The following is a 12,131-nucleotide window of genomic DNA, read 5'->3' on the forward strand; positions in this document are numbered from 1 at the left end:
ATCTCGCCAACCTGAGGTCTTACAGATATTCGGGAACCGTCTGACGAATGTGTCAGCTGCAACATTTAAAGGTAAACAGTATACGCTACGGCTAAGACTAAGAACAGTAAAACTGGTGACATTCAAGCTCTGTTTTAAAAATGAATGTATTTTGACTGGGGCTTTGATTCTTTGCTTGTCATTACTGCTTAAATTTTTATAATTTTTTATCTAATATCTGTAGGTCACTACAGATGATACAAATACATGTATGTTTATCTTCTGTGCCACACAATATGTGCTATATGCTGATTGAGAAAGAATACTAAAGAAAACAACACTTGGTTACATGTATACGTTTGATGATCTGATACACGTGGAATGTTGACATGATGAATATTTCCCCTACAGGCCTGGTATCTGTGGAGCATATAGGGATGGGAGGCCACCCTGAAATGGTAAGCTTTCCTGGCGACACGTTCTGGCATCTTCCAAAGCTCGCTCACTTGAGCCTACTCGGTAACCCACTCGTGAGCATCAGCGACGCCGTGTTTTCACACCTACAAAGCTTAAAAAGTGTAAGTAACCCAGAAAACTAATTCTATTTGTATTTCAATTGGTGATGATAGCAGATCGTGTTACCATAGTGTCTTGTCAAAATATTTAAGGAAGAATTCAAGAAAGCGATACAAACATCAAAGATACATTATTAGCAGATCATCATATCAATATCAGCGACTGCCGTGTGGTTTATCATTTTTACACGTAGCTGCTAAATTCCAGAAGAATTAGTATATTGTAAAAATGAATATGAAAATAGATAATGCATACTAATATGGTCCCTTTATTTTATCCGCCTCGCGTGCAGATCGCTTTGTCAGATTCCAGGCTGAGCTCCTTGCCGGCTTTGCCCGTTTCCTTAGAGTCACTCTCGATCAAAAATAACCGGCCGCTAACGGAACTCCACCCGGGAGACTTCACAACACTTCCCCGATCAGGTAAGGGAGATAACTTGTCCGCCTGACGGATTAGAAAACTCCCTCAATGGCATTCCCTAGTGTCGATCTTGTTTAATTTCCAAAACCATGCTTAGCTTACAACTTGTCTTTAGCGACAGTATCAGTTGCAGGATATTGCAAGATCACAGATCATTCCCTTGTTGACAGGCTCAGTATGTTATATATATTATAGTGTTGTGTAGCAGAATTTGGGATTAGAGTTTTATTAAGTCGTGAATGGAAATTGGACTGATTTGTATGAAAATCTTGATGTCTCTTATTATCTTTCATCATCTTCAGAGGCAGGAGATCACCTGCCACTCCCTAACCTGACCAGCTTGCGATTGACGAGTTCCAGGCTCCAGAAGATTCACCCGTTTGCTTTCGCGACATTGCCGGCTCTGAAATCTCTTTATCTGAACGGGTATTCGCACTAATAGACAATATAACTAGCTATTGCGTGTTTGTGGCAAAATGTTGAGCCGACGTCACACAGCAGGAACGTATAGCTTGCCTAACCGATTTGCAAGTTCACTGCAGAATTTTTAGGAACCAATGTACGTAATAATGAAGATGTAAGATCATTATGAATTTGAAGTTTGTCTTCTTTTACAGTTTGATTTCGAGACTATAGGTCATTGAACGTTGCCTGATATGATGCTGTAAGCAAAAAATCTATTTTCCTTAACAGGAATAATTTTCAAAGCATTTCGTCAATCGATCCAGATGCATTCGGCAACCTGACGACTCTGCTAAGTCTTCACCTTAACGGAGTAACGACCTTGTCACCCCGTATGTATATCATGTTATATGCAGATATTGAATTCTGTAAGTAGTAGTCTAGATCTGCGTGTCTTTGATATTCACACCGGCAGAGGAAAGTGTTTTCTTGAATGATTAAAAAACACCGACACGGTATTGATATAATACAAATTATGCTGCCTGGAGGCTTCGTAATTTCCCAATATATTTTTGATGCTTGTGTTTGTCTGGTATTTAAGAATCAGTGATTTCATATCACAGATCCGTGTACATACACATTGTTGTTTAGATGCATGCACACTGTGTTTTGGCCACAGGTGTATTTCGGCATCTCCCTTGCCTCCAAGAGGTATCCTTGGGAGAAAAGTTGACCTGCGATTGTGACTTGCTCGATCTCGTGAAATGGATCAAGAAAACCGGTAGGTTTTTCCCTTGCTCATCAGTAACATAATAATGGCACAATCCTCGCAGATATAGAAGGACTTTATTCACTTCTAGTTGTTTCTTCTTCTTCTACATTAACTTAAAATTAACACTATGAGCAGTACACGTCTCGAACTCACGACCTTGTATCTTTCATTCCTGCAGCCGTGAAAGTCAATCCAAGTCCGCCAACCTGCTTGAGTGGACCTTCTAGCAAAAACCTTTACGAAGAGGACTTATTCGGGACGTGCCCAACGACAACTGTTTCCCCGACAACAGAACCCACGCTGCAGATTTGGTAAATATTACACCATTTACAATCACTTTCTGATAATGATTAAAGCTATACCAACAGTATAGTACTTAAGTGTTAATCCAGAGTATGGCCTACTGCTTTCCGTGTTGCGGCTTGCTAGACAGCACGGTTACAAAAGACGACCAACAAAAATAAAATGAAAACCTCCAACAATATCCATTCATATTGCACCATCATTCCCTATCGCCTGACTGAATCACGATTCTTGACTTCTAGCCCCAAAAAACGAGACATAAACAGAATGATGACACCGACGAATAAGCTGAAAACGTTTATACAGTATATACGCAATAAAACATTGACATCGAATGAAGCATGACATGTTTCCTTTCAACTTCACGCTTCTTGACTCCTAGCACCAAACAGCGAGACATTAACAAATCAAATAAACTTTGTTGCTCAACAACTGTAACTGGTACAATGTATGGCAAAGAAGAAACAACAAGGGTATATACATGAACTATACTAAAATATAATTCTAACACAGCTAATCCATGATGATACTAAAGCTCAACTTTTTTTGGATGTTTTCTTAAGGAGAGTATTATTACATTCTGTAATTCAGCAGGTATGTCAGTTATTTACAATATGGTGTCACTTTTGTAGTGATTTAGATATGAATTTTCAAACGTATACATGTACTGATATCTGAGTAGGGCATGAATGATGACACAGATGAATGAGCTGAAAATTCTTATACAGTATATACACTAAAACATTAACATCGAATGAACTATGGCATCTTTCCTTTCAACTTTGTAAAGTTGGTGTGCTATTCTATTGTTTTACGTACAGCCCAACACTATCTCCATTACTTTCGATGAAAACACCTTCACAAAGCCCTCCTGTGACAACTCCAGCCTGGACAACTCCAAACTCCTCAAAACCACAGGCACCAGCCGTGGGCTTGCCAGAATCAGCAGTCGTGGGCTTGGCGGTCGGAGTGCCCCTGTTCCTGATCATCCTCGCGATGGCGGCCGGCCTCTGTTTCCTGAGGAGGAAAGGACGCCCTTCTGCCGAACACGTGGGTGTGCGCGCGTCGGGACAGACTCAGCAAGAGGTATTTTAACTTTTTGTGTGTGCTGTTAGTGTTTGAGAACAGGAGTTTTCGTAGGGAAAGTGTAAAAATGGCTTTAATATTGATCTCTGTCCTGGGCCAACAATGTACGGCTGGCCGCTAACGAGTGGCCGTGTTACACTACAGGAAGCGCCTATCGGCTTAGCTGAAGTTACCACAGACGACCCTCCATACAACAGTATCGAACACGTGGGTGCGCGCACGTCGGGCCAAACTCAGCAACAGGTATTTGAATTTCTTGTGTTTCTATTGTAGTTTGTCTTCATAGAAAAAGTGTAATGACTTTGATTTTCATCTCTGTTCTGGGCCAAATCTGGCCTCTAACGAGTGGCCGTGTTACACTACAGGAAGCACCTATCGGCTTAGCTGAAGTTATCACAGACGACCCTCCATACGACAGTATCAACGAAGATCAGCGTGATGTCTCAGATGACAATCCATACAACTCAATCATTGAAGATAGACGTGGAAGTCAGGAAAACCCGTATCAGAACCCCGAGACTGTGACAGAACCGGTAGCCGACAGGATCACTAGTTCCTATCTTCAGTTTGCTGGAGTGGAGGGGAGCATGAATTCACCGGACAGCAGGACGGATGATGAACAAGGCCATGACGTGTCCATTCCAACTCCACGTCCCGGAGACGATCAGAGTTCCTCTGTGACAGAACAGATGGCCGACAACATCTATAACCAAGTCAACGACGACGGGTCTGAACAAGAACAGAGTGAGTCGCCTCACGAGGACAACGTTTACATCGACATCATCGGCTAGTTTTTGTGTGGTGGGGTCTTGTTAATGCTAGTAATCCGCGTAAACTAACCTGATGTCGTTCTGACAAATATGCTTAATACATGGTGATATGTTATTGAGATAGTAATCGGTAATGTAATAAAGGTACACCAGAATCGAGAGGTCACAAACAAGCAAGTTGTTGAATACATTGTACAGTAAGGAACACACGATTATACGTGTATGCTAAAAACGCACCATTACGACAGCTTAACCCAAGAACAACTGTACAGTGGGCGATAGCGTTTAGAATATAATATGCGTATGTTAAGAATATGTTACTACATGACATGCAAGTGTGACAGTGCAAGTGCAGATATCAACATTAAAAATAATTTGGTTTATAATTTATACGAGCTGCAATGCTTTCCATTGCAAAGTTGCATTGAAATGAAACATATTGCATTGTATGATATTCATATTCGGTAAATAAGTATACATGTTAGTAGTACCGATACCATTTTGTACATCATCGCCCCTCTTTGAACTCATATATGGTTATAGATACTAACATAACTTTATACATATTGCACACACACACACACACACACACACACACACACACACATTAACACACACACACAATAACACATTAACACACACACACACACACTAACACATATAACATATATATGTGTTAGTGTGTGTGTGTGTGTGTGTGTGTGTGTGTGTGTGTGTGTACATGTATATATACTATGGTGTGGTCTAAAACATCTTTCCCCATCCATACACAGGGCGTACTCTAATATATGTTACAAAATAAACATTGCTTTATCTGAGGAAAGCGACTTCGGATACATATGTGTGTAATGATTGTGTATATTTTGGCATGATTGTAGTAATCAGTTAATTGGACACTGAACTCAGATGTCCAATGCTTGCTATAACTGTTAACTAGTTAAACAAACCAGGTGCACTGAGAAGGAGACATGTCATGTTGTTTCAGGAGGCAACAGGTTTGTATTGTTGCGGTGTCGTCTCAAAGGCCAAAGGCCAGGGTTTTTTACCTTTTGTTCTGGCTCAAATTGTCGGCAGAGCCCGCGGGGTTTGCGCACACTGCTTGTGTTCATCCAGTGAGAGAAATCATGACAGTGCCCGCCATTTTTTTCTGAGGACGATATCGATACATTTGACGTCGATCAGTGACAATTTGCAACTAATGCTCCCAAGAGGAGATAAACATCAAACGTGACTTTCGGGAATCTCTCTAGTGTCACACTTCACTAAATAAAAAAACAACTTACATTTCGTCATTCTAAAAATAATTTGAAAGTCACTCACTTTGTGATACTTTAAAAACACAAAGCAAGGTAAAGACAATAATTCGTGCTCTCGTTTCCTGGACTGAAATCAATTATGATACCTGTTTTATATAGTTTGGATAATATGGAAAGGCTTTAGACACCAACACACGCCTGCACAAACATGTAATATATCAGTTCGGATCTAAGACAGCCCAGGTCATTATACAGGTATGCAGCAAAGGTTAACAGACTACTCAACTACTTATGCTTGACTAGACTAATTCAGGAAACAAAGTCTCAGGCAAAGTTGTATGAGGTAGAGCTCGAGTGTTTATCGACATTTAGACAGAACAAGACTGGGACAAACGGCACGTATCAGGTAAGAGATTTGCTCTGTGTTATTTCAATGTAAAGGCCGAGGAAAATTCACAACACGAGTCAAATGTGACAGTAAACTTGTCAACAGTCACTTCGGAATGCCAGGGTGCGATTGTTATGGACACAGGAATCGTTTACACACTTGTTTGTCCGACTAACGAAATGTCTCGCAGATAGAGTTTAGTGTCATTGTATCACAGGAGAATAGAGGCTGTGATAACGTCGTTTCTAAATTAAATGTTTTACGCATGAATTTCTACACTTAACTTTTGTTATCAACATACTGCACAGACTTTTTGAATATAAGCCATATACGGGTGTGAGGCTTATGATTACTGACACGGTTATTGTCGCGACGATATTTTTAAACAAATGGTTCGTATCATAGTTTATACCTCTGGTTGTGTGATTAACCACTTCCAGGGGTAATTTGGAATTTATCGCTGTCAGAAGCTGAGTGGTATCATAACGCCTATCTGTGTTTTGTTGTTAACAGCCGGCCACCATGGCCATGGCCCGCACTAGGACGTCTTGCCTGTTGGTATGTTTGCTCGCTGTCCTGACCCGAGGTGTGACTGCCCTTGACTGCGCACCCCAGTGCCGATGTTACGGTACCACTGTCGACTGCAGTCACGGAGCCCTCACGGGATATCCGCGGAATCAGCTCATACCAACTTCAACAGAAGTTCTCCTGTTAAACAGTAATCAGATTTCGGAAGTGAGGCGTAACCGTCAGCTTCCCAACCTGCTGGAACTGAGCCTGGAAGATAACTCCATCACTACCCTGACACGCAATCCATTCATTTATCGACAAGCCTTCAGATTCTCCGGTTAGGAGGAAACGCGATCTCCAATCTTCCCGCTTCGGCTTTCAACGGGCTGAGCCAACTTGTGAGACTTTACCTGAATAGAAACACCATCACAACAATAACTGCGTTTGGAAGCAATTCTGTCGTCAACAGACTGAAGATGCTCGACTTACAGAACAACAAACTCACCTCCATCGGCATCGGGACGTTCACAGGAGTCTCACTTCTTACGGAGCTCAACCTTTCATCTAATAACATCTCAGCGATAGAAGACGGGAGCTTCAGACATCTCAAGGAGCTACGTGTTCTGTACCTGCATTCAAATCACATCGGCATGTTGAACAGCGCGACCTTCGTGGGAATGTCAGCCTTAACTCGTCTGACTTTGAGCAACAACAAGATGCAGAGTCTTACTGATGTGGCCTTCATCGGCGCCCCAAACCTGGAGTTTCTGGACCTGTCATCTAACAACCTCTCCACAATCACACAGCAAGCGTTTTCAGGACTGCACAATCTTACCACGCTGCTTCTGGGTAATAACAAAATCAGCTCTATCGAGGACTGGGCGTTTGGTGACCTGGTGAAGCTACAGTCATTGGTCCTGATAAACAATTTTCTACAGAACATGTCAGCAGCAACTTTCACGTCTACGGAAGTATGGGTGAGCCTGTTTGTTTGTATTAAATTTTTCGTTTAAGATAGAAAGGTAACATTTGTAAAGCAAATGCATAATATTTACTTTCACATGGTCTAGCTCAACAAACTACTGCTCTGTTCATTCTTACTCTAAAATAATCAGAGCATAAAGACCAAATCCATTCTGGCCCTTCTAGGAGCTGGACCTCGCTAACAACAGTCTCACAACCATCCGGAGGGGAGATTTTGCCAGGCTGACAAACCTGAAGTATCTTCGAATATATGTGAGTCGAAAGTTGTTCCAAAAGTTGTTCAGTATCAATTTCTAGATCAAGCACTGATATAACATTCATTGCTATCTTCATATCGACAATCCTTTAATATTGACCAAATTATCATTTTGGTGTGGAGAACCTTAAAAGCTTGTATCGTTTGTTTAACCCCCGTGCAGGCTAACGATATCGCAAACGTGGAGGACTTTTCGTTCGAGAATCTCGCCAACCTGAAGGTCTTAGAGATATTCGGGAACCGTCTGACGAATGTGTCAGCTGCAACGTTTAAAGGTAAACAGTATACGCTACGGCAAAGAAAAGTAAAATTAGTGACATCCACCCTCTTTCATCAATTAAAATTATTGTGTGTGTGCGCGCGTGTGTGTGTGTGTGTGTGTGTGTGTGTGTGTGTGTGTGTGTGTGTGTGTGTGTGTGTGTGTGTGTGTGTGTGTGACTGCTCTGTCCTCTGTTGCTGATATATGATGATATATGATATGACCTGGAAAGGTCAAATCGCTGTTGACGTATGCTTGCTACAGCACTAGTGGTAAAACCTGTTCAAGCCCAGAAACACATACCGTACGGTTATCGGGTCAAAGTTTGCTTGCTAATTACCAAGTTATCTGAGATCTACTAAAAGCCCACCCTGGAGCAAGTTACAGAGTTTTGGAAATGATTTTCGTTGGATGTATTTTCATTTGATTCTTTGCACTGTCAATAGGTTTTTATTGTTTTTTCTTGGCGAGGCTTAATTAGCGTATGGCGGATCATGTTATTATTGTTGCCAAAGGTGTCGAATTTAGAGAGCATTCATGACCTACTATCTTCAGGTAAATTGCAGATGATACAATTATGGGTATATGCTGTGCCTGACGTTATGAGCTTTACTGATGATTCACAAAGAATAGGTTAAAACAACAACTGCTTACCACATAGTTTCATGTATATGTGTGGTGGTCTAACACATGTGGAATGTTTAACTAATAGCCTCATATTTCCCCTACAGGCCTGGTGTCTGTGGAGCATATAGGGATGGGAGGCCACCCTGAAATGGTAAGCTTTCCTGACGACACGTTCTGGGATCTACCAAAGCTCGCTCACTTGGGCCTACTCGGTAACCAACTCGTGAGCGTCAGCGACGCCGTGTTGTCTCCCCTACAAAGCTTAAAATCTGTAAGTAACCCAGTTCTATTTGCTTTTCTTGAATGGTGATGTCAGCAGATCGTATTATCATAGTTTCCAGCTGAGAAATACTTCCCGGCCAGAATGTTTGAAGAAGAATTTCAGAAACATTACCAACGAGATGTCATTGAGACATACATCAAACATTAGCAAATCATCCTGTGAATGTGTCATTTTTACAATTTAGAGAAGTTTATTAACACAGCAAAAGTACAGCGACTTGCGTAACTAAACATACAGACAGGTACATAAGAATTGACCTACGCACAAGACTATGGATGAATCAAGTTGTATCACTTGTTCTAAGGTCTAAACATTCTTTGATATATTTACCTATACAGTAAGGGTTATTATCTTCTAGAATAGGGGCCGAATCCAACATATTTCGGTGCATATTCTAACAAAGCAATATCAATATAAGATGCTTTGTAGAGAGCATGAGTCAATATTGTATAGATATGAATGTGAAAATAAACTGTGTATATCTTTCACCCGCCTTCGCAGATTGCTTTATCAAATACCAGGCTGAGCTCCTTGCCTGCTCTGCCTGTTTCATTGGAGTCACTCGACATCAACAATGACCAGCTGTTGACAGAACTCCGCCCGGGAGACTTCACAACACTTCCCCGATCAGGTAAGGAAGTAGATTAGAAAACTCCCTAAACTCAATGACATTCCTTAGCAAGCGCCAATCTCGTTTTTAAAATTTCCGAGATCATGCCTAGTGTACGTACCTAGCTCGGACCAAGGTTCGATCCCCTGACATGCCTGGTGTTGTGCCCTTAGGAAAGGCACTTCACTTCACTTCCTTCCCATTTCGGTGGGATGGCGCCCGGCGGGCTAATCGTTGATACTGTGTTCAAACACCGATGTCGATGAGTACGTCGCCAGTGTGCTAAGATCTGCACATTTGCCACTAAAAACCGTACATTTCTATGCTTAGCTTACAACTTGTCCTTAGCGAAAATAGTATCAAAAGCAGGATATTCCAAGATCAGGCACAGCTCGCGCCCGTGTTGACAGACGTCAGACTGCTGTATAGCACAATTTACGTTTAGATTTTGTACAAATCATGACTACTGTAGTATACGTAAATGGAAATTGGACTGATTGATTTGTAAGGCTTGATGTCTCTCATTGTCTCCCTATCTACAGAGACAGGAGATCACCTGCCACTCCCCAACCTGACCACCTTAGTCTTGTCGAATTCTGGGCTTCAGAAGATTCACCCGTTTGCTTTCGCGACATTGCCGGCTCTGACATCTCTGAATCTGTACAGGTTCAGTATCTGTATTTCTTCAATACCTGCAGACAGTTTAACTAGCTAGATTGCATGCATATATATATATATATATGATGAAATTGTTGAGCCGGCGTATACAGCTTGCCAAACCAGTTAAACTCCAATGGGCTTTTTCGGCAGTCACGACCGGTGCTCTCTCGACCACTGAGCGATTGTAGCAATCGGCCGGTGTGTTTGGTTCGGTTTCTCAATACGAAAAATACGCTCAACTCTCGAGCTCTGGCGTTTTTGAAACTTGGTGTCCTTCTGGCGATTAAAGAAATTTTGCCCAAGGTCGTAATAAAGAAAATAAATATAGAATAATTATGCATTAGTCTTGCAGTTTGTCTTCTTTACTAGTTGTATACAGAAAAGCAATTTTTTCATGTTTTCCCTTGCAGGAATGATTTTCAAAGCGTTTCGTCACTCGATTCAGATGCATTCGGTAACCTGACGACTCTGCTAAGTCTCAACATTGACGGAGTAACAACATTGTCACCGCGTATGTATAATATGAACAGTTTATACATGCATCCTGGTATTGAGTTTTCTAAGTAGCTGTCTAGGCCAGACCTTCTTTAATTCACACTGGCAGAAGAAAGGTTTTCTTTGGGTCTGGTATTTAAGATTTAGTCAGTAATTTGACATCAGAGATACATGTACACAAATATTGTTGTTTCGAGGCCTACTAGTAACACATTGTGTTTTGGTCACAGGTGTATTTCGACATCTTCCTTGCCTCCAAGCGGTAACCTTAGGAGAGAAGTTCACCTGCAATTGTGACTTGCTCGATCTCGCAAACTGGATCAAGCAAACGGGTAGGTTTTCCTCTCCTAACCATCAGTAGAATAAAACATAAGAATTAGAATTATCATCATTAAACAATATCCGCAACCGTTCTTTCGACATTCGACATAAACAACGCCACCGATTACACCATATGCTCTAATATTCACAGGGGCAACCCTTCTTTGTCATTTGTGAACAATTGTAAAATCTGTGGTTTTTAACTTTATTTTGCAGACTGGCCTTTTTTACTTGATTTGTTATGATTTGTACAGAAGTGCATTTTGTACCTCCTTGTTTTCTCTTTATTTGTCCTTGTTTTTGTTTCATTGATGTTGCTTTCACTGATATGTGTGTAGAGGAGAGGGCTCGATAAGTATGTACACGTTTTGCCAAATTCTCTAAAAATAAATGTGAATAAAGGAAAAAAGAATTACAATTAGGATATGCAAACTCTACGCTTCAGGGCAGTTATAGGACAATATCTTCGACGGCGATCTATATTGGCTTGACCCCATGTATATGAGCATGCAATACACGCCTCGAATTACGAACTTGCAATCTACATATCTGTTGTTCCTGCAGCCGTGAAGTCAATCCAAGTCCGCCAACCTGCTTCTTTCCAAGGCCGTTGAGAGACCGTTCTCTGGAAACCCTACGCGAAGAGGACTTCGGGACGTGCCCAGCGACAACTGTTCCACCGGCAACAGAACCCACTCTGCAGATTTGGTAAATATTACACCGTTTTTACAACGTTTACAATAATCTCTTTCTGGTAAAACTGAAAACTCTATCTACAGTAGACTAGCTAAATGTTTAAACCAGTGGTTTGGCTTAACAGACAGTGTGGTCCTTAGTATCTGTTTCATAGATACTTTAGTCATTAGAAACGGAATGATGACACTAACGAATGACAAGAAAAAAAGTTTCATACAGCATGCACTAAAACAACGACATCGATCGGGTGGACTGCGATACGTTTTCTTGCAACGTACTAAAATGTTGATGTTCCATTCTATCTTTAAACAGCCCAACCCCATCTCCGTCACCCTCGATGACAACGGCTCAAGGCACTCCACCTGTGGCACCGCCAGACTCGTCAGAACCACCAATGTCATCCCCTACACTCAGGACAAGCAGAAACCTGCATTGGCCCAGTCAAGTCACGGTAGAGAACGTACAAGACTCTAGTGCT

The 12,131-nt window shown here is 41.5% G+C and overlaps 1 protein-coding gene and 1 pseudogene across 5 annotated transcripts in view; both read left to right on the forward strand.

The window, feature by feature from the left end:
• Positions 1-4,582, forward strand: part of LOC109469133 (leucine-rich repeat-containing protein 15-like) — a 17,587-nt gene extending 13,005 nt beyond the window's left edge. For 4 of the 5 annotated variants that reach the window (XM_019767529.1, XM_019767528.1, XM_019767532.1 and 1 more), the window contains 2 exons: positions 3,683-3,781; positions 3,904-4,582. In XM_019767529.1, coding sequence (XP_019623088.1) covers positions 3,683-3,781; positions 3,904-4,329 — 525 coding nt within the window. In that variant the 3' untranslated portion in view covers positions 4,330-4,582. Of the gene's footprint in view, positions 1-847; positions 978-1,277; positions 1,402-1,668; positions 1,770-2,056; positions 2,159-2,327; positions 2,461-3,273; positions 3,509-3,682; positions 3,782-3,903 lie in introns of all 5 variants that reach the window. The other variant, XM_019767531.1, reaches the window with a different exon arrangement.
• A 1,315-nt stretch (positions 4,583-5,897) lies between these two features.
• LOC109469138 lies at positions 5,898-12,125 on the forward strand (annotated as a pseudogene).
• Positions 12,126-12,131: the final 6 nt, after the last annotated feature.

Source organism: Branchiostoma belcheri, unplaced genomic scaffold, assembly GCF_001625305.1.
Source record: "Branchiostoma belcheri isolate BF01 breed outbred unplaced genomic scaffold, Haploidv18h27 scaffold20, whole genome shotgun sequence".
NCBI classification, from domain to species: Eukaryota; Metazoa; Chordata; class Leptocardii; order Amphioxiformes; family Branchiostomatidae; genus Branchiostoma; species Branchiostoma belcheri.